The 21781-nt window shown below is 48.4% G+C and overlaps 3 protein-coding genes and 2 long non-coding RNA genes across 7 annotated transcripts; all 5 read left to right on the forward strand.

Moving 5' to 3' along the window:
* The first annotated feature begins 1867 nt into the window (after nucleotides 1–1867).
* LOC124670298 (histone-lysine N-methyltransferase family member SUVH9-like) lies at nucleotides 1868–3424 on the forward strand. The gene has a single exon (XM_047206802.1). It carries the CDS (start codon nucleotides 1883–1885, stop codon nucleotides 3422–3424), a length of 1542 nt encoding a protein of 513 aa, XP_047062758.1. The 5' UTR covers nucleotides 1868–1882.
* Nucleotides 3425–12396: 8972 nt separating this feature from the next.
* On the forward strand, nucleotides 12397–14922 carry LOC124672972 (probable apyrase 3). Its single transcript, XM_047209117.1, has 6 exons — nucleotides 12397–12633; nucleotides 12715–12843; nucleotides 13561–13617; nucleotides 13728–13820; nucleotides 13914–14119; nucleotides 14190–14922. Exons 1-6 carry the CDS (start codon nucleotides 12397–12399, stop codon nucleotides 14833–14835), a joined length of 1368 nt encoding a protein of 455 aa, XP_047065073.1. The 3' UTR covers nucleotides 14836–14922.
* A 3372-nt stretch (nucleotides 14923–18294) lies between these two features.
* Nucleotides 18295–19342, forward strand: LOC124670785. The gene is made up of 3 exons (XR_006992649.1): nucleotides 18295–18464; nucleotides 18606–18731; nucleotides 18811–19342. It is a non-coding gene; the product is annotated as an uncharacterized LOC124670785 (long non-coding RNA).
* Nucleotides 19343–19355: 13 nt separating this feature from the next.
* Nucleotides 19356–20624, forward strand: LOC124670787. Of its 3 annotated transcripts, XR_006992653.1 has the most exons (5): nucleotides 19391–19643; nucleotides 19730–19853; nucleotides 19935–20276; nucleotides 20377–20421; nucleotides 20567–20624. It is a non-coding gene; the product is annotated as an uncharacterized LOC124670787 (long non-coding RNA). The 3 variants fall into 3 exon arrangements; XR_006992652.1 differs by lacking the exons at nucleotides 20377–20421; nucleotides 20567–20624 and adding an exon at nucleotides 19356–19384 and having other exon boundaries at nucleotides 19507–19643; nucleotides 19935–20302; XR_006992654.1 differs by lacking the exons at nucleotides 20377–20421; nucleotides 20567–20624 and adding an exon at nucleotides 19358–19384 and having other exon boundaries at nucleotides 19515–19643; nucleotides 19935–20302.
* Nucleotides 20625–20824: 200 nt separating this feature from the next.
* LOC124672973 lies at nucleotides 20825–21773 on the forward strand. Its single transcript, XM_047209118.1, has 2 exons — nucleotides 20825–21163; nucleotides 21286–21773. Exons 1-2 carry the CDS (start codon nucleotides 20825–20827, stop codon nucleotides 21430–21432), a joined length of 486 nt encoding a protein of 161 aa, XP_047065074.1. The 3' UTR covers nucleotides 21433–21773.
* The last annotated feature ends 8 nt before the right edge of the window (nucleotides 21774–21781 follow it).

The raw sequence follows: 21781 nt of genomic DNA on the forward strand, positions 1-21781 counted from the left end.
CTGGCGGCGGATGCGTCCGTCTCCCCTCTGATGGTGCTCACCTCTCCCTCCCTCTCGCCGCAGCCTCGACCCCTCATCCGGCCGCCGCTTCGCCACGCGAATTTGCGCCGTCGCCCCCGTCTCACCGCTCCCTCCCTTCTCGTCGCCGCCCCCGCTCGAGCCCGCCATGGCCGTGTGGCCCAACACGGACTCGAGACACACGCGCAGGACCGAGCTCCCCCTAGCCCCATAATCCTTTTCCCTACACGCGGTAGGGCGCCGCTGTCGTTCCCCATCTTCGGCCTGAGCTCCGGCTACTACAACGACCATCGTGATTATGGGTGCTTTTTTCCTAAATTCCAGCACATCTCTAGCTCCTCCACTTCTACATCCAGTAATCCCGAATGATGTATTCTACTGGTAATTTTTAGAGCTGGGTTGTATTTTTTGATCTTTTTTTACATCCAGAATAATGACAGTTGTGGATGTATTTTTCCCCTTTTTCTACATCTATTATCTCTTTTTCTTCCTTTTTCTACATCTAGGATATTGAAAATAGTATGTATCTCCAGATTTGGATGTAATAATAGTAGGTTCATCGAGACCTAGATGTCATTTTTCAATTCTTTTTACATACACCGTTACTGTTTTTACAGAAAAAGAAGGTGGTGGATATGCATTGGTTTTCAGTTTTTTTTTTGTCTGGATTTTGTTGTCCACAGATGTGGGTGTATTGAGAAGGTGCGACACGGAGAATTGCAATGGAGCACGGGAAAAAGAAGGCATGACGCGGGGGACCAGTTTCCATTTTTGGAACGTGCTAGCTGTCGGAATAGTTTTTTTTCTATATTTGGGTGGGGCATCCCCTAAGACTAACCAGTGCTAGGGCACTGTGTAGCAATGCCCATCTATTTTAGCATAGCCTACTTTAGACTGTGAAAGACATTTAGGGTGTTCTTTATAGATGTTTTAAGGATCCAATTTTTACAGGATCTACTAGAGATGAGCAAAACTGATGCGTAAAACTTCAAATTTCAAACTTGAATGGCTGATTGGTTGATATTTTTCAAAGATGTGATTTTTTAAAAGATGAGATTCGTTGAACTTTGACATGATTAAAGATGGTAGCTCGATCGTAGCACGACGGAGGTCGACACGATGAATGCGTGAGCTAGGCGCGTACAACGGATAGATACCACCAGCGATCCAGCTCGTGTACCACCCACCCATCCACACACACCGAAATGGCAACGCAAATTAAGGAATCTGCACAGGCCTAACCGCCCAGAAGAGGAAACTCGAAAAAGAAACAAGTCACCGGTGGTTGGTTGGCAATGGCTGCAGTCTGGTTGGCACATGCCAGACTGAGCGAGAAAGCAGCTGCGGCGCAGAGAGAAAGCCCCGGCGGCGCTCAAAACCCCATCCTCCCTTCCCAGCCGGAGTCGCCGCCGATCGATCGGCAATGGCGTCGTCCGCTCGCCCCCTCCTCGTCCCCAAGCCCGACCCCGACGCGCCACCGCTCATCCCGGACCTCCGCCGGGAGCCCGACCGCGACCCTGACGCCGCCGCTTCCCCGGCCGACACGACGCCCCTCACCGCCGAGATTTGCGCCTTGCTACGGCGCGAGCTGGAGCCCTCGCCCGACGACCACACCGAGTTCGCGCACCGCCTCCGCCTCACCCAGCAGCGCCTCGACGACATCTCTGCTCGCCTCTGCACCACGCCGCCACCGCCTCCTCCGCCTCCCGTGCCCTCGTCGCCGCCTCCATCTCCACCCCCGCCACCGCCTCCGCCACGCGCCTACCCGACGCGCTCAACCACCGGCGCCAACCCGGCGCAGGCCTCTTCCTCGACCGCCGGCGCCAGGAGCAAGAAGCGCCCGCGCGGCACGCCGGGCGCGGAGATGGTGCGGGCCACCGTCACCACTCCAGCAGACCTGCTGCTGGTCCGCAACGTCTCGCGGCGGGCGCGGCTGACCTTCGAGGCGCTCCGCGGGCACTACACCCGCCGCGGCAAGAGCCGCGCCGACATGGTCGCGCTGAGCACGATGCTGTCCCGAAACCTCTGCCTCTACCGCGACAAGCGCATCGTGGGCCCGGTCCCGGGCGTCTTCGTGGGGGACGTCTTCAACTACCGCGCGGAGCTCATCGTGGTCGGCCTCCACAACCACACGCAGGCCGGCATCGGGTACGTGCCCGCCAGCCTCGTCAGCGAGGGCCACCCCGTCGCCACCAGCATCGTCTCCTCCGGGGGCTACCTCGACGACAGCGACGGCGGCGACGTGCTCGTGTACACGGGGAGCGGCGGCCGCCCGCGCAACGGCGGGGAGCACCACGCGGACCAGGCGTTCGAGCGCGGCAACCTCGCGCTCGCCTACAGCTGCAAGTACGGCGTGGAGGTGCGCGTCATCCGCTGCCACGACTGCGACGCCAGCCCCAGCGCCAAGCTCTACGTCTACGACGGGCTCTACAAGGTCGAGTCCACCAGCTACGGCCCCGGCAAGTCCGGCCGAGAGGTCTGCAAGTTCAACCTCGTGCGCATCCCCGGCCAGGAAGAGCTCGGCAGCAAGATCTGGCACGCGTCCAGGAAGCTCGCCGCCATGCTCGACACCAACACCCGCCCGCCGGGATACATCACGCTCGACCTGGCCAAGGGCAAGGAGGCGGTCCGTATCCCCGTCTGCAACACGGTGGATCAAAACACCTCTCCCACTGAATTTGAGTACATTGCCCGCCCTGAATTCCCGCCGTCAATGGTGCCGCCCAAGCTGGCGAGGCGCCGCAGATGCTGCATTTATTCACAGACGGCGTGCGGCGGCGGGTCATCATCGAGGTCATCATCTTGCAGCTGCGCCTGCCTGAAGAGGAACGGCGGAGGCGGCCCGGCGTACAACGCCGACGGCACGCTCGTCAGGGGGCTGCCGGTGGTGTATGAGTGCGGCGTCCTGTGCGGGTGTCCCTTGAGCTGCCCCAACCGGGTGACGCAGCGAGGGATGACGCACCGGCTGGAGGTCTTCAGGTCCAACGAGACGGAGTGGGGTGTCAGGACGCTGGACCTCATCCAGCCGGGCGCCTTCATCTGCGAGTTCACCGGAGTCGCCATGGACACCGCCGGCAATGCCACCGGCTCGTCGACGTACTGGGGCGGCATCCTGGATCCGAGGAAGTTTCCACCAAGATGGAGGGAGTGGGGCGACGCCTCCGCTGCGCTTACGGACGAGGGACCTTCCCTGTTCCCGCAATGCCCGGCACCGGAGTATCTGCTCGACGTGTCTTTGAGGAGGAACTTCGCCACCTACATCTGCCACAGCGGCGCGCCGAATGCCTTCGTCGAGTTTGTGAACCGTGGCGACGAGAATGAGTCGTGGCCCCACCTTATGGTGTTCGCCATGGAAACCATCCCGCCGATGTGCGAGCTGAGCATCGACTACGGCCTTGATCAGTGATTAGCAAAGTTCTTGAGGAGGGTTTCGGTCAGCGAGAGGTTTATGGATGGTGAAACAACATTCTGAGTTATGAAGCCGTTGGCTTCATCGATTCTTTTACTCCTGGTATCAGTATATGCTTGCTCTTCGTTTAGGTTGTCATTCAACATGGCTGAGTTGCACTGCTGTTGTGCTGATACGGTTTCATATTCATATTTATGAGCCGCATTGTGTATTCACGTGGAAAAGAAATTGGCAACAAAAAAAATCTTGAAATGGGACGTCCTAGCCTCTGCAATGCATACATCTTTAGCCTCTGCATCAATTGATGCATATACATCTTTATGTTATTAAATGCTCATAATCGGTACCACAGAAGTATCAACTCATTATTAGAAATACAAAGATCACATAAGGTCTCAACAAAGACGAGGCATCTAAAAAAAAAAGCAATATGAAGCACCTCTACATCAACATGTCAGTTGTCTATCAGCACACCAACCGCATTGGCTGTAAAAATCCTGTACTACCATAGCCATTCCGTTGCACCCAATATCCATAGCCTCACGTGCCTCGGCCTGCTAGAGATAGGATCACATATGGATCCAATATGTAGTCAAAGGAATAACCTGCAAAATGATAGATTTTTTTTGTTAAAGATAAAATCATTTAAGACATTTCATACCATCCGAACTAAAGCGCGCACAACAATTCTAATGTGGTATTTATCCTTTTTACCCCATTCAACCAGTTTCCAAACATATTTGTAATATTCGACGGGGTGGTGTGTTAAAAGTAAAAAAAAAATCGTTGTATCACTTTTGCAAACGGGCAAGATATAAATAAATGTTGTATTGTCTCCTCTGTATAAAAACATTAGTGCATCCTTTCGAATTTTGTTTAATCAAATTATATTTCGTGAGGATGACTTTCTTATGAAGAAACCACATGACCTCTTAATCTTTAGTGGGACTTTCATCTTTCAAATGTATTTCTTAAGATAAACAGTATGCTCATTAAGAAAGTCAAGATACAGTGATTTGACAGAAAAAATGCCCGAAGTAGACAAGTTCCATCTGACAAGTTGAGTACAGGGACTCAACAAAGACTTAATAAACATGTTAGCAAAGCGGGTACGTGAGACTTTCTATAGAGCTTCTTTTGCATAAAGCTAGTTTTTCTTTGTAAAACAAGAGGGAGCAGAAACTCGACTACTCAGATCGTTAAAAAAAAGAGATAAGAGAGCGATATCACTAGATCTATAGATCATCATATAAAATCCACCAAATCTTCATCATCAGCTGAGAAAACCTATCAACTAGGATCACCTCCACTATCAACCTAGAGTAAGCATCCTAAGCACATATTGGTTCTAAGTTTTACGATTAGGCTAAAGTTGTCTATGATCACAAAATTCATCACCAAGTCGTTTGTAATCGTGGACAAGGCTAAGAAAATATTTAACCCTACATGGGTGAACAACTTTACCCACACACGCTGACCGACTCTTAGCGCCATCTAGTACACGCTTCCTTGGCGTGCCGGCAGAGAGTGGTCGACCAAAACATTTGCCTTGATTCGCCTATTTCATGAGTCACTCCAATTGGCCGGCAGCTCCATTATTGTAGGTAACCATTCTCTAAGGCGGTCCCAATTGTTGTGCGGTAGGGATTCAGTTCAGTGCCTACGACATCCTTCACCCCGGCCACGTCATGTATGATGCACGTTTGAAAACCGTTTTTCCATTTTCTCCATGCAGATGCCAAACGAAACTTGCCAACTATGTCACTCATGAACAGACTAGACAAGTTTGGGCCAAGGGATTCCGTGGGTTCCATGTGGTTGTACGCTCGATCTTAATTTCGAATGCGAGAAGTCGGGTCCTAGTATCTGCGATAACGAGTCAAATCACCACATCCCCACATGTGGCGTCTCATCTAAGCCTTTAAGCATGTTTAATCTCATCACCAAATCATACTAGTTTCATTCCAAACTCTGATTCATCAACCGGATGGATCCAAAATTGTTAACTAAGCATGGCTAAGCATACCCAATATATGGCTCTAGTGATGCACACAAGTTCAAACCTAGTCTTGCTAGGGGTAGTTGACATAGGCATACCCAATGGGCATGCCGAAGTTGGTACCCGAGGTTTACCGAAGGCCCATGACTCGAACGATATGAAGCCCAGAAGCCCAATTAAACTGTCGATATGGAAAGATAGAATTGTATTAGGAATAAAGGCTTGTAACCAATACGGGACAAAATCGTAGAGTCTCCTGGAGTTTGTAACTTGTGTAATACGAAACCCTCGGCTCCGCCTCCTATATAAGGGGGAGTCGAGGGACGAAGAGAGGATCGATTCATTGTCAGCATAACTCTAGTTTTCTAACAGTCGAGTACTTTTCCGGCTGAAACCCTCGAGATCTACTTGCCCTCTACTTTCCACGAAACCCTAGTCTACAACTTGTAGGCATTGACAAGTCGATACCTTGTCAGTAGTGGATTAGGGTAATTAGGAAACAAGGATGGAACATGCAAAAGATAGGATAACTATGTCTATTGATAAAAAGATATTGGAATTGTATGAAATAAGTAGTAACCAGAAGTTAAAACAATTCGGAAAATCATATGAAACGAGGTTATGCTTGCCTTTTTCACTGATAAACAAATACGGATCTTCGGATATCTTGTACTTGACTTGTCCATCCATGGACAAGTATTGATATGCGTCATTGTCGATCTTATCCTCTCGGGCACGTGCTCTATCGATCGCGGATAAGCAAATACCAGAAAGGTATAACAACAATCAAAGCATGGCATAATGCAATACGCATACAAAGACAATGACATGACATATTAAAGGTATTGAGATTAACCCTAAGACATGTTCATCCTGTTGAATGAGGTTGAATGCATAAAGCACCGCATTTCGATAAACCCTATGACTTCTACAAGGTATAGATATCATTTTTCTGAATATTATAATATATTATACATATTTTCTGATTTAAAATGAATTATTTATGAATTTTACAAGTTTTAATCATTTTCTGAAAATTCTAGAAAATATTAAAAACCTGATAGCTTGGACCGACTGCTAGGGAGAGCAGGGGAGAGAGGAGAAGCGGCGTGCAAGGGTTTCGTCCAGCAGTGGTGTCGATGCTTCATACGCGCCGGGGTGGCGACATGCATCGCAAAGGTGACACGGAGGATCGGGCGGCATCGGGGGCTACACGCAGGTGTGTTCCTGCCTAGAGGTAGAAGACAAGGAACATTTTGCCCATAACCCCTGGATTTTGGGAATTTCCAGTGAAAGTTAAAAAAGGGGCAAAAGTTCAATGATATTTGTTATTTTGCAAACTTTTGTAGAGTCAAACTATCTCAAAACTTTATGGAAATATTTAATTGCATTTATAACATATTAGAGGGCCCACATATTTGGTTTTAAACATTTTTGAGAGCATTTGAAATAGCAGAAATTTAGACAAACCTAAGGGTTTTCAAATATTTCCTCAATGCATTTGTTTCTTAGCAAGAATAAGCATGATGGTCATGATGCACAAAACAACCCTAATTAGGTTTACTAAAAGGGGATGTTACAATAGCCACATATCCTCTCTTATAAACTAGATATTATTGAGCATCGGTGGGCATTGACAGGGAATGAAGAGAATAAGGAGTATTCCTCGCATATAATTTTAGCTATTTAATTATGAATTGTTTTATTATGAATTTTTTTTTCATGTGAATGTTGTTGTTTATTTGTTTATTTGGGTGTAATAAAGAACCTAACATTAGTTTATTGCAAGATTAGTCTTTTATACGTATGTGTAATTTGGGTTGAAAATATGGCGATACACGAATAAAATTGGTTGGACGGACCAATATGCGTTGAGCCGCTAGAGCTATCCCCTGACCTAAATGGACATTTTTGGCAACGAGTGCCATTTGGTCGCCACGATCCGAACCAAAACGTGTCACTGAAGATGCCCTTAGTCGGAATTTTCCGTTGTGGACATAACGCGGTGCCATCTCTGGTCCGTCTTTGGGAGGGGGGGTGGGGGGAGGAGTCCGTCTTTTGGCCACCCTTAGTTATTTTTCTGAGTTTGCTTGCCATTGAGGTGATGATATCGCATGTAATCTTCATTTGGGAAATGCGAATTAATTTGAGCAGCTTTGAGCCTCCCAGCCCCATGTTTCGCCTATGTATTCGCTCTAAGTTTATGTACACACGCGTTTGGCGCTTTAACGCAATGCCTTCGTTGGGTTCGTGTTGTTTGTAATTCACTGTTTAATGATGTAGCTTGGGGTATGCATATAAACCCAGAAGCGAATGACCGAACCGAGTTAACCTGAACCGGAGCCAAAGTGACCGAAGCCCATTCCTTACTTAGAAAAAACAAACTTAGTTCGGTGATTTCGGTCTAGACCCTCATTCTATAATATACCATACTTTTATTTACACTTTTATTATTTGTCACATGACCACTACCTGACAATTGGTGATTATATGGCAAATAATAGAGGATTAAAAAAAATGTGATATTTATAAAATATCCCGGCAACCGAATGGACCGAAGCACTGAGCCCTGCCTTTACTTGCTAATTCCGGGAGAATCTAATTCCCGCACTTGACGCCGCAGAAAGAACAAGCGACCGAGTTACCGCCTCGTCCCAAATTCCCCTCCCGGAAATCGCGACGGATTCCCCAGCTGTAATCCCCTCCCTGAAATGGAGGCCTCGATTGATCTTTTCCTTGTTCATTTGATCTCTTGCCTTCCCAAATCCCTATATGTTCTCCGATTCCCGGCCGCCACGATTCATCAGTATGACGCTCCAAAACCTAGACACGGGCCGGTGCAGACTGCAATACCTCAGCGTTTGGCGCCGGCCGGAATTCGCATTGGAGGAGCATCAGTTGCCGCTGCAAGGCGTGGCTGGCGACTGGCCGGATTGCACGAAAAGCTACTGTTAGCCTGAAATGTAAGTCGTTGTTTTCGATTCACCCTTGTTTGATCCACGTTTTCTGTGTCCTACACATTTCGTACATGATTTGATTCACCTTGAATTTCAGCTACTACATGATTTGATCCCGTGTGCACTTCTTTCTGATTCGTATACTTGTACATCCATATTCTGTTAATAGTGAGATCTCTAAATTAGTTACCGTACAATTTTTTACTCAACCAGATCAGTAATGATGAACTTAATAAGCACATGGGGATGACTCGTACTAGGAATACACATATAATTACTGAGTACAATCTACTATATTCTACTATGCTACCATGATGAGATAAATAATTGTAGTCGCATCATACTTGTAAACATCTGATAAGTGATCTGTATACACCAAACATCAAAATCTGAAGATCAATAAGTGTTTGCTGCTAGCCTGTGAATCCTTGATGATTTTCGTTGTCCATTTGCTTTATTTTGTAGATGTCGTCGGAGACAGAGGAGTTTTAGGCTGCTAGCGATGCGCTCCTGCTAGCGTGGAAGCTGCGGATGCAGGGAATGTCAGTGGCAGTGGTGGTGCTGGTCAGCTGCAAGTAGTGAAAGCAAGGCAAGAGGATGATAGCAAAGAGAAGGCCCCTGAAGATGTGAAGGAGGGTGAAAAGAGGGAGGTTCGAAAGCAGATGGATTCAAGATCTCAGATGTGGAGCCATTTCAATAAGATCCATCCACAATGGTATATATTCCTTGCGCAACCACTTTAATGTTTGCAAGCGTTATTTTCATAAAAATATTGGCGATAATAAGCAAACTATGCTGCATGTTAATATTGGTGATAGTGTGCATGCTTGAAAATTTGACCATAAAGCTATTAGGAATTATTTTGCTGCAATGATAAGAAAGTATGAATTGACATTGCATTTGGTGAAAAATCTAGGTTTGAAAAGTTTGTGTCTGTAGCCTTCCCTTGTTTCTTGGTTCCGTCTAGGATAACATGCACAAGGGATATTGTTCGCATTTATTTTGAAGAGAAGTCTAAACTGAAACTTTTTTTTTGAAAGAACAATGTGATGTCTAACGACTGATTGTTGACTTTTCAACAACAAGAAAACTTCATGACTGTTACTGCCCACTTTATTTGTAATGATTGTAAACTTCACAAGAAAAGCTATAATCATTAGTTTTTTCAAGGTTAAGGGTCATAAAATAGATGATATTGGAAAACACTTGCAAAAAATCTTGATTAATTGGAGACTAGACAAGTTCATGACAATTACTGTTGTTAATAATTCTAGTAATGATGGTGCTATCTTTTACATGAAAAATACTAAATAAAGGTAATAATAGTTTAGATGGTGCAAAGTATATTCAAATGAGATGTGTTGCCCATATTGTGAATTAAATTGTGACGGATGGTCTAAAAAAGTTGAAATTTCAGTTAAGTGTGTGCGTGCAACTGTTAGATATGTGAAAAATAACCTAGCTAGGATAACTAAGTTCAAAGAATGTACTGAAGGAACCGAGTAAAACTAATAATTCCTGAATCTATTTGTTGTCACTAGGTGGAACTCCACATACTTTATGATGAAGGCATCACTTAGCTATGAGAAAGTTTTTTAACTTAGTACATTCTTTGAAATTAGTTATCCTAGTTGGCCTATTCTTCACATATCTAACAGTTGCACGCACATGCTTAACTGAAATTTCAACTTCTTTTAGACCATCCGTCACAATTTAGCCCACAATGTGGGCAGCACATCTCATGTGAATATATTTTGCATCGGTAGTGATATTATTAGTTTTACTCAGTTCCTTTTTCATGTAAAAAATACCACCATCATTACTAGAAGCATTATAAACAGTAATTCTCATGATCTTGTCTACTCCCCAATCAATCAAGGTTTTTTGCAAGTGTTTTCAATATCATCCCCTTTATGACCCTTAACCTTGAAAAAGCTAATGATTATAGCTTTTTCGTGAAGTTTCCAACCATTACAAATAAAGTGGGCAGTAACAGCCATGAAACTTTCTTGTTGTTGAGAAGTCCAACAATAAGTTGCAAGACACACCCTTTCACATTGTTCTTTCAAAAAAAAGTTTTATTTAGACTTATCTTCAAAAAAATGAGAACAACATCCCCATTGCTAGAGACAAAAACTCCTTAAACCCAGGCCTTTCACCAAATTCAAATGGCAATTCATCTTCTATTATCATTGCAGCAAAAGAATTGTTAATAACCTCATATGCTCAAATTTCTAAGCATGCACACTATCAGTATTATTAACTTGCAGCACAGTTACTTATTATCACCGATATTCTTATGAGGATTTTGCTTGCAAACATTGAAGTCCTTGCACAAGGCAGATGTACCATTGTGGACGGTGTGAGCGGTGAAAATATGGAAATTGCCTTCGGACCTGCAGAGTTTGTGGCTATCATCATGTCCGCCTCGCTTTCGTTAGCCTTGAAGTCTCCACAGTTCCTGAAATTGAAAACAGTCAACAATAATGTATGAGGCTGGCCTTGTACCCTTGCTATTTACTATGGAGGAACCGTTCATCAACTCGGTCAAGGTGAACGTTTTTCTGGGCAAAATGTTGGTTTTGATTACGGGGAGACCGTCTCCTTTCCTTCGAATGTTGTCGCATGGCGTCGGGGACCCTGCTTCTCTGTGGCTCGCGGCGGACTTTGAGTAATATTGGTTGCCATGGCGGTTCTGATGTTTCTGGCCTCCTGTGGAGTTTCTCCATGTTCCCTACTCATGCTCATCTTCCGTTTCATCCGTTTCATAGTACCGACTAGTGATTTCTATCAGGTCGACATTGTTGCTATTGTGTGCTTGGACCGCTTGAGTTTTTGGACGAGCGGGGTCAAATCCACCTAGTCCACCTTTCAGGGCCGCCGTCCGAGCATCTGCGAAATCGCACCTGTGTAGCGAGATCCATCCTGTGACCTGCAAATCGAAGGATGTAGAAAGGTTGGAACCGGAGGGCTGCAGAAGCACATCCACCTGGAAGTCGTCCTCATCCGCGGTCAGCGGGTGCCGACCGGACGCGGTAGCAGGAACACACCAGGCCCAATAGGCCCGACTAGGCCCATCTTGGGCTCGTAAAGTCCATGCTACCACACTGCAGCACATAGGCCACCGCGGTCAGCCCTGCTCCGCGCCGCACCAGTACAGCCAACTCCACGGGGTGCTGACGGTGTGAACATGCCAACCCATGCATACCTAGATCTATGCCATCATGACCTGACCACCACCTTCGCGCCGACCCGCCGCTCCGGTGCTGCCACCAGGGCGCCTCGAGCTGAGCCGCCTCTTCTGCCTAGCGCCAAGCAGCACAACCACACCAAGGATAAGACTCCACCGTGCACCACCGCCTGCCCAGCAGTCCCACCTGGGAGGAGCCTACACTGGGTAGAGGAAAGGCCGCTGCCGCCGGAGGTTTATGGTTGATTGCCCCTAGAATTGCCCGCGGGGAGCGACCAGGTGCCCGAAGAGTTTTTTCACCGCTCAATTACTCAGATCTGGAAACAAAAATCCAGAGTTTTGGCAACAAGATCGGAGCAGGTGGAAAACAAGATTGCTCCATGTGTGATCAGATTTCGAACGACGTGCTGTTGCAATGGACAGTGGCCGAGGCGCATGGAACAGGAACAGGTGCACGTGATTTTATATCCACGGTTTTTGCAACGTTAAGCATGGTTGTCCAGCTTTTGTAATCCCTTTTTGGTGTTAAAACAAGACGTACGTAGAACATGTTATGCACCGAAATGTCGATCCGATCGTCGCCGCATCTACCTTTTTGTTTTCTTTAATCTTATGTGTTTGTATGTGTGTGTACGTTGCCATGCTGGATTTATGCTGGCTAGGGACCGAATTGCATAGCAGAAGCTAATTGGGGTGCTGATTCCAATGAAGACGCGCTGTCCCGCCTCTCTTTAAAACCAGCTTCCAAAATTGGTCTCAGCAGTAGCAGTCGCCAAGCACTCGCCAATAGATAGCTACTGTACTGTGTCACAGCCTCTCAACAATGGCCGGTGTCGCGCCGCTGCTCCTCCTCCTTCTCGTCGCCTCCTTCTCCGTTGTCTTTGCCGAGACGGCGCTCGGCCGCAAGGGGGGCGAACCGAAGCAAGCACAGACGCCTGGTCTGGGCAAGTACGTCGTGATCCTCGACGCCGGCAGCACGGGGACGCGGGTGCACGTCTTCAAGTTCGACAACAAGATGGACCTCCTGGAGATCGACAACCAAATCGAGGTCTTCGCAAAGGTATGCATAGAGTGTTTATGTAGTCACACCCTCCCTCACAGGTGACTTCACGCACCCAATCTTTTTGCATGCATGGTGCAGGTGACTCCCGGGCTGAGCTCCTACTCTGGCCAGCCACAGGAGGCCGCAAAGTCCATGATACCCTTGCTGGACAAGGCCAAGAGCGTTGTGCCATGGTGGCAAATGAACAGAACTCCCCTCAAACTAGGGGTACGTACGTCAATAAAAGTTTGCCCTCAAGTACAGGCCCATCACGAAAACTGAAAACTGTTTCTGATAGTAAGAGAGAAAACACATTCTGGTGATCAGCCAGTCTCTATCAAGATACTTAAGCAAGTATATCATGCACACCTATTAGTTAGTTTCAGATCTCGACATGCATTTCAGATCTTAAAAGTAAATTGAATCCCTTGCATATCCAAAAAAAAAAAATCTTTTCTTCCAATGCCGGTTCTCCAAAAGGCTTTGGGAGATGGTTAAAGAGGGGCTCGTCACCGCCTCTATCTCCACCACCAAGTGGACTCCGGAGCTATCCATCCTATCTTGGTGGCCTAATATGTCAAACGTGAATGTTCCAAACCGCAAGGCCGTGGCCATCCCTCACCATGCTCATTAACTGGGTCAAATGGAATGAGAGGAACGCGAGGGTGTTTCGCAACAAGTCCGCTTCTACGACGGTGCTTCTAAGCTCCATTAAGAGTGGGGTTAGGCGTTGGGTGGCTGCGGGTGCTAAACATTTGAGTAATACTGGGAGAGTAATTCCTTTTGATACCCTTGTTTTAATTTCCTAGTCAAACTCACTCCTTATTTAATGGAAAGAGGTAAATTTTTTGCCTCCGTTTTAAAAAATGGATGTTTAATTAGTTTTAAGATCGAACGTAAATTATTTTCAACCTTGAAGCTGACCTCGTTACATCAAACATGCAGGCCACCGCCGGACTCAGACTTATCGGAGACAAGCAATCAGAGCAGATTCTGCAAGCAGTACGATCGACACACCTTTCTGTCCAACTCACTTTTTGATGATAATTTAGCCATTTGATAAGCCATATATATCTACAACAGCTTGTTGATCGACCTGAATCTGTCTACAGGTCAGAGATGTTGTCCATACCAATAGCAGATTCCAGTACAGCCCAAAGTGGATAAACGTTCTCGAGGGATCTCAGGAAGGATCCTACATGTGGGTACGTACCTGTCCACCCATGTGTGTCTTTCTTGCAAAAGAACAATACAAACAAGTTTGAGCCCGTGCCCATGACATGAGATTTCTCTGCTAGGTTGGTCTGAACTATCTGCTGGATAGACTGGGAGGAGACTACTCCAAGACGGTAGGCGTGATCGACCTCGGAGGCGGCTCTGTCCAGATGGCGTACGCCGTCTCCGCAAACGCTGCGGCAAACGCTCCGGCGGCGCGCCATGGCCAGGATCCCTACATCACCAAGGAGTACCTCAAGGGAAAAGACTACAACGTCTACGTCCACAGGTTTCTCACATGCCCTTTGCCTGAAAATCTTGATCTCGCATGAAAATGTACTGATGACTTCGGCGCGCAGCTACTTGTACTACGGCAACCTGGCTGCTCGGGTGGAGATCCTCAAGGCCAAGAAGGGGCCCTTCAGCTCGTGCGTGCTGCGTGGATCCACCGTCAGAAACTACACCTACAACGATGAGGTCTACGACGCGGCGGCGTCACCGGAGGGCGCGGCGTACGGGAGGTGCAGGGAGGAGGTGGCCAGGGCACTCAAGCTGGACGCGCCGTGCCCGGCCAAGAACTGCACCTTCGGCGGTGTGTGGGGCGGCGGAGGCGGCGCCGGGCAGGCCACGCTCTACGCGGCCTCCTTTTTCTACGGCATGGCGACGCAGGTCGGGTGGGTGAAGAAGGACGCCCCGAGCGCGACGTCGAACCCGGCGGCGTTCAGGGCGGCGGCCGAGAAGATCTGCCCACTCAGCGTGGAGGAGGCCAAGGCGGCGTACCCCGGGGTGCTTGACGTGGACTTCGTTTGCATGGATTTAGTGTACCAGTACACGCTGCTCGCCGACGGGTTCGGGCTCGCGCCGGCGAGGGAGATCACGCTGGTGGACAGGGTGAAGCACGGGGAGTACTTCATGGAGGCCAAGTGGCCGCTCGGGGAAGCCATCGAGGCCGTCGCGCCCAAGAAGCAGCTCTCCCACCACGCCTCGTCTGATCTTCGTGTCTAGAATGTTGCATGATCGCTAGCTATTGATCTGTGCCGCCTGCCGCGGCTACATCTACATGAATTATCTTTACCTGTTTTAGAGAGAAAATTCAGCACTACATCATGGATACACTGGCCCATAGTACTACCTCTTTGATGTCGCAAGTTTGTCAAAATTTTGATGTATCTACACACACTTTAGTGTTTTGAACTTTTGATACGTCAGAACTTAGACAAATTTTTGATATCCTATTATGGACAGAGGGAGTATTTAACTCTACAATATAAAACGTGTTGGAATCATTAAGCAAACGTGGGAACCGTTCCCTGGCTCCCGTGTGGTCCCCCATGGGCGACATCGGGGATCAACCCTAGTCGCCAAGCACCTCGACCTGGTGGCCTCCCCTGCCGCAGGCCTGGGCCGCGGTTGCGGCAGGCCCAGTGCCGAAGGTGCCGGGGGCTGTTTCGCAGTGGTGAATCGCTGGTGGCGGATGGGGACGGCGCCACCAACCATTTGTGCACGGAGGCTGGGGCAGTGATCCCCGGTCGTGCGATGGCGGCGGCCCCTTGGACATGGTGCCCGCGTGGTGGAATGTTCTCATGGCGTTCAGGCGGTGCCCTGGTCGTGGTGGCGACGGCTACCCTTGGGCCGACCATGGGTTGACACGGCGGTTGTAGGCCTAGACTCCCGCCTAGATCCGCCATCGGTTAGGTCGTCACCCAGAAGTGCGTGGGGAGGCGGCGCGGTCCACGCTGCCGGCCTCATTGTGACGTCATGTCAGGCATCCTGCTCGGAACGGACACCATCAGGTTGGCCCGAGCGTGTGGTTCCTGCTTTGTCTTGCCTCTTCTTCTGTCGGAAGGGGTCATCCAGCGGGCAGAGGCGTGGGGGGGTTCTTGCTCAGCATCAATAAAGGTGGCTGTCCTAGGGTTACTCTCGCACCAAGACGAAGACGTGCTTGATGTATGTGTTCATTGATCTGGCCGAAGTGTCGAGTACCAAAAGGCTCCGCCGGCGAACTCCACCGGGTGAATCATGCCTCGAGATGTCCGGATTTAATGGGATTCGGTTGTGCGCAACCATGTTTTTTCTGACTGTTTGGTTCTAGAGTGAGCGAGGCAAAGCTCTATAATTTGTTGCCATCACGTGCATCTTTAGTTCCACGGTGAAGTCAGTGACGTAGAATGGCATGGATGCAAAGATCTAAGAACTAGTAATGGTGGTTTGAATGTGGTGTCAATGGGGACTTGGCTTGGCGATTCGTGACTTGGAGCAGAGGAATCAGCAAGTGGGGAAGATAGCACAGGAGAAGTTCAGAGTCTAAACATTAAGGTGAAATCCCAAGGTCTCGCCTTAATTGAGTGTGCCTCGCAATGTCCTTGTTGATGGCATTGTTTTTGAGAGAACAAACTTTCTTCATGGCGAAAACCTATGATCTATGATCAAGACGGCCGCGGCGGTTGTGCATTATTTCCTTCCTAGAGGTGATGTTTTTGGAGAAGATGAATTTCAGTGTTGTCTTGGTGGTGGACAGATTATTGGGACGTGTGTGCTGCCGAACCCCGATTGGGGCTGCCTTTGTGGGCTGTTTTTTGCCAAGCACCCCCATAGTCCATTTGGGGCTCTTTGGGAGCGGTTTTGGGGCACCAGTGGAGATGTCCTTAGAGCATCCCCAGCCGTTGGTGCTCCCCAGGCCGAAATCCGGCGCTATTTAGCGCCGGATGGATGTATTTTTTGGCCTGGGGAGTCCCATTTTTCCAGTGGCGAGCCCGTGGTCGCCTTCTGACGCGCACCCACCGTGTGCATAGCGACGGTGCACTCACCGGGAAGGGAAACCGTCGGAGTGCCCTCGACGCATTGAACCGCCGTAATGGCCCGCGAAGAGGTCTGGAGAGCCCAAACGCCTCGTCAGGAACGGTCGAAATGGCCTCGACACGAGAACCGCCGTAATGGAGCACGAACTCCGCGGAAGAGCAACCGCCGCTCTCTTCGTCGAGAGACCTACATATACGGTTTCCGACGGCTGACGCCCATTCATCTATTCTCTCCTCACCATCTTCTATCAACCATGAGCGATCTCTCTTGGCCACCTGACACCAACAGCGAGAGGAAGCCGCCTGGATGGCGCCATTGATGGGATCAAGCTGCATCGTCCAGCAGCGACGATTCCCCCCGCCGGCCAGCGAGGACGAATGGGATGACGACGAGGAGGAGGACGAAGAGGCCGAGGAGCAGGCCGAGGAAGAGGCCGAGGAAGAGGAGGAGGAGCAGGAGGAGGAGGAGGAGGGGGAGGAGGAGGACGAAGAGGCTGAGGATGCTGACGACGAGAAGGACTCAACTTCCTCCGACGAGGAGGTGACGAGCCAGAAGCGTCACCGCCACGACGATGAGGCGGGGCCATCTAGGAAGAAGAAGTAGTTTAAGTTTGTTTTAAAGTTCTTATATGTAATTTTTATGGTTATTCGAATTATATATAATTTGTCTATGTTGCACCACCACTTGAGAGTTCAAAGCTTTCGTTCGACGAGGGTATTGCCGTAGATCGGGAAGACGAGGGTAGTGCCGTAGATCGGAAAGACGAGGGTATTGCCGTAGAAACCCAGGCCATTGTCGCCGACAGGTCAGGGCCACCAGACGGTTCCTGCGATTTTCTCTCGTCCGGAGTCCCCGAGCGCCATCCGGGGGGTCGGGGATGGCCTGGGCTCCGGACGGATGAAAGGCCTAATCCGGACGAAAACGAGGAACCGAGGGCGCGACTGGGCCGTTTTCGTCCATCCAGATGATAAAACGCCGTCCTAGGGGCCTCATCGGGGAGACGGCTGGAGATGCTCTTAGATCTAGCATCTCCCCGAACACCCTTGATAATGTGTCTAGGCTGCCCTAGGAACTGATTTTTGCAGAATATGATCAGCATCTGGAGGCCATGTGCTCCGACTCCGGTCCCCGTTTGGCGCGTCGAGGGCGGCGACCGCTGAGCCACCCCGGTCTGACCACCGGACACTCGGGAGGGAGCGGCGCGGCGACACCGGACGCTCGGGACGGAGCGGCGCGGGCGACCAGGCCGGCGTAGTGCCGGGAGGCGCGATGACGGCGGTTCCGGGTAGGAGAGGAGGAGGTGCGACGACGGCATGGTGGAGATCGAGGCGGCGGCTCGGGGAGGACAGGAAGAGGTGCAGGAGAGAGAAAACGAATCAGGAGGCAGGGATTGGTGGTTGAGGTAATCTTTTTGATCCTGTCTTTCATGTGTTTGGTGTCAATTTAGATCGATCGAATCCCCCTTATTCCTTTTTTTTTCTCTGAAGTTTGTAGATCGACGGCTTACTTATCCCATGCTCTCACCGTCGTCGCTCCAGCCCGCCTCCCTGAGTCTCTCCGTCATGGCGCGAGTGAGCTCCAGATCGAGCGGGGGCGGCCGTGAGCGGCCGCGGCGTGCTCCGACTCAGGGAGGGAAGGGCGGGCGCAGGCGGGCGGGCTTGGTTGGGCGCGGCGAGCTCCGGCTCCGTCTCATGGGGCAGGTGGAGCAGCACGACACCGGGGCTCCAGCTCGTGGAGAAGACCCGGTAGACAGAGGACGGCGAGCGACGACCGCGGAGGTACGTGTGGCGTCAGGACAAGCAAGCGAGGGATGACCAAGCCAGATCCACCTTCAGGTAAGGCTCGTCCCTTCCTTGCCTCCATTCTTCTCTTTGTATCTCTGGCCAGAGATGGATGGGTCCATACGCCGCGATTCAGATTTCTGTGTCTTGCTGCTGACGAGCTCTGATCTCTAATAGTTTTGTGGAAATTCACAGGTTTGTGCAGAGGCAACAGCAACACATGTTTGACATTATCAACCTGTAGATTTGGTACTATATTGGTTTGAAGATTATGTCGGATCCACAAGAGAGGCAAAATATGGAGTGGAAACTACAGTCCAGGTTTGTGTACTTCGATTTTTTTTGTTTCTTTGGTGAATCGGGTGAGCTGATTTGGGGCTTTTCCTCTTTGTTTGTGTAGACACTGCAGGCTTTGAAAGATTTGGATGGAGCACAGGTCGGGATGCTCCCGTTCATCTTTGGTGAGTGTGCCAATCTGCAGCATCCTTGATAATTTTGAAGTGTTAGAATCTGTTACACGTTAATTGTAAATCTTGAAAGATATTAATCTTGGCCCGTGTGCCAATCTGCAGCATTCTTTAGATTTCTTTTAGGATATTAACACATTTTTTGCTGTAAAAAGGAGATGATATAGGATTTTACTTTAACCTATATCTTCTCCTTTGCTAACAATGAAATAATATATCAGACCAGAGGGATTAGTTGAGATCAGGCGTTTAGTTGCATGCTTGAGTAACTGCTTAAAATAGTTGTTGGTGTTGCCTCCCAGATGATTATTTATAGTTTGTTGGTTCATGAGGAACCATCAAGCATATTTGGCTTTTATTCATATTTCTGACGCTTCGATGATTGATGATGTAGTAGCTTGATGTCCTAGCAGTGTATATTTTGTTTATGGTCACTGTAAGAATAAGCTGAGAACAATACACACAGGTTTGTTCCTAGCAGTCTACCTACTTCCTCGTTGTTCTCCTGTGAGTTCCTCTGCCTCCTCCTATTTCCAGTTTTTTATTGATTCTTGCCTATTGTGTTGAGTTATATGGGCTGGCTGGTTGTCATTGAGCTCCTCCTTCACCTGATTTATTCTCTCGTGAAGGCTTGCAGGATCCCATCTTGATTTCCGATCTCATTAGATAAGAGTCACATGAGGGTGATTTGAGCAAACAGTTGATGTCCCTTGATGTTGTATGCGATGTGCAGCTGCAGAGGTTCAGTCCATGCATCTTCTGCAAGGTACCTAGAATCACCGCAGTATTGATGAATTAGCTCTTAGTGCGTTACTACTGCTTTAGTACAACCTATTGGTGGTTCTCGTGTAGGTAAAATTGTACATGGTAATATGGTGTATAATCCAGATGGTGCCATACAAGCTATCATTTGTATTTGTTCATGGGGAACCTTTTGTTGCAGAGTATGCTCGTATCCGACCATCAGCTTGTGAAGGTATATTGGCCAGAAGTCACGGTTTATGATAAATGTTTTCTTGAGTTTGAATCGTCTTTGAACTTCAACTATATCGGCCAGGGATCATAATATATGCCACCTCTCTATACTGAACACGATTGGATTCTGATGTATCCTAGCAATACTCCTCCCTGCCCTCCTCTCACTTGTTCAGGTAGTTATCCTTCCTTTGCCTCTCTTCTTCATATTCTAGATCTGAAATCTATGTCGTAAGCATTAAGAGTAGAAAAACACTGTAAAGATGATATTAGCTTCTACTGATGTTGGTACCTTCTGTGGCAAACTATGTAGTTTTCTACATATTTTGTATATGTCCTTGGTGAAACCTTTACATGGCGGAATATTAATTGCTTATACCTATGTGTTAGGTTTATATCTTCATGACTATTTTAAGTTGTTCAGGTAATAAGAAGGATTTCTCAATTATTGCTAGACAAATGATATTTACTGGTTCGGATCGAATCTTGTGCTGATGCTAAATGCATTTTTGGATTGCGCTCAGAGGTCGTCCCAAAGATGATTGACAACTTCCATTTCCTGTGCACTGGTATATCAGGTTAATCAATACTATGCAAATTAGCTCCCCCCACGCCCCAATTTTGAGAGCAAATCCATTCCTTATGTCAGTAATTATGTCCGATGAGTATGTATCTCGGACTCATGCATCGTTTCTCTCGTTTTGGTTGGGGCAGGAGAAAAAGGGGATGTATACAAGGGCTGCTTCTTCCACCGAATCATCAAAGGATTTCATGATTCGGGGTGGGGATTTTGCGAGAAAACAATGTAAGAACTATACACCCTGTGAACTAGCCGAGTTTACTTCATTCCTACTCCTCCATACTATACAACGTATATTAATTCGAGGAAGAATAAATTGTCGGGTTCCCTCGTTGTTTCAGTATGGTACTTTATGCAACATTTATCCATTGCTGCACTTATAGGGTTTAGTGATGTCTCCGATTCAGATGTTAAATTCTCCAGGTCTGAAGAGCATTAGTGGCCTCTGTTCAGCTTTTTCTCTTCATCTATTCGGCAGCCGCTGTTGGTGGACAACGGCGGCCTCAGGTGGTGCATGGTGGGTCCTGCCAAGTCACCGACACGATTTCTCCCACGCAGGTGACTGGCAGCTGGGCAACGCCGCGGCCATTGAGCCGAAGGTGGCTGAGCGCCAGAGCTCCCAGCTTAGGAAGACGACGCGACGGGATGGCGCAGCACCACGGCCTTCAGCACCCTTGCCGTTAGCAGCCTGCCCCTGTCATAAGTCCTCTCACGACCTGTTGGTTCTTCTGGTTGGTAGCAGCGCAGTCTCTTATTTTTGTATGCGAAGTCATCAAATCTGCTCCAAGACTTGGGCATCAAAGAAAATATGGCTTGCAGATTCTGATCACACCTCGTGTTGCTGCATCTCCAGGACGAGATGGTCATCTTGCTAGGTTTCGGAGCCCTGTGGGCCTCTTCGCTGCTCGTCCTCGTCACCCTCTCTGCACCAGCATCTCGCTTCCTTCTTGCTTCCAGTCAGGATGGGAGGCTTCTATTTAGGAGGCGCTCATGGTACTAGGTCTCCATAGACCTAGCCGTTTCAGAATGGGAACAAGGTAATAACGCTCCTTATGATAAAAAACACATAATATTGCTTTGGGTCCTGTTATAGCCACATTTGTGTTATGGCCAAAACATACCATTTCTTTGTTACAAGTAAGCTTCATTTCCACCATAAAAAACTACTTGTTTGGTATGAAAATGAAACCATGAGCAGTATATCTCTCGATGGGTGAAATTTGGCAAATGTAGCAATTTCCTTGGTCGAGCAAAATTTGTTCTTGGTGCTTGTGTAATGATGTTTATTAAACTATGGGAAAGATAAATACAACATTGCATTTTTAAAGAAATGATCATGTAAATATCAT

The sequence above is a fragment of the Lolium rigidum genome, chromosome 7, assembly GCF_022539505.1.
Source record: "Lolium rigidum isolate FL_2022 chromosome 7, APGP_CSIRO_Lrig_0.1, whole genome shotgun sequence".
Taxonomy (NCBI): domain Eukaryota; kingdom Viridiplantae; phylum Streptophyta; class Magnoliopsida; order Poales; family Poaceae; genus Lolium; species Lolium rigidum.

Excerpts from the sequence above, each read along its gene's own strand:
- LOC124670298 (XM_047206802.1), top strand. The coding sequence starts at position 1,883 with ATGGTGCGGGCCACCGTCACCACTCCAGCAGACCTGCTGCTGGTCCGC.
- LOC124672972 (XM_047209117.1), top strand. The coding sequence starts at position 12,397 with ATGGCCGGTGTCGCGCCGCTGCTCCTCCTCCTTCTCGTCGCCTCCTTC. Across the intron at positions 12,844-13,560 it reads GAACTCCCCTCAAACTAGGG|GCCACCGCCGGACTCAGACT; the intron begins GTACGTACGTCA and ends TCAAACATGCAG. Across the intron at positions 13,821-13,913 it reads AGGAAGGATCCTACATGTGG|GTTGGTCTGAACTATCTGCT; the intron begins GTACGTACCTGT and ends TTTCTCTGCTAG.
- LOC124672973 (XM_047209118.1), top strand. The coding sequence starts at position 20,825 with ATGTCTCCGATTCAGATGTTAAATTCTCCAGGTCTGAAGAGCATTAGT. Across the intron at positions 21,164-21,285 it reads ACGACCTGTTGGTTCTTCTG|GACGAGATGGTCATCTTGCT; the intron begins GTTGGTAGCAGC and ends CTGCATCTCCAG.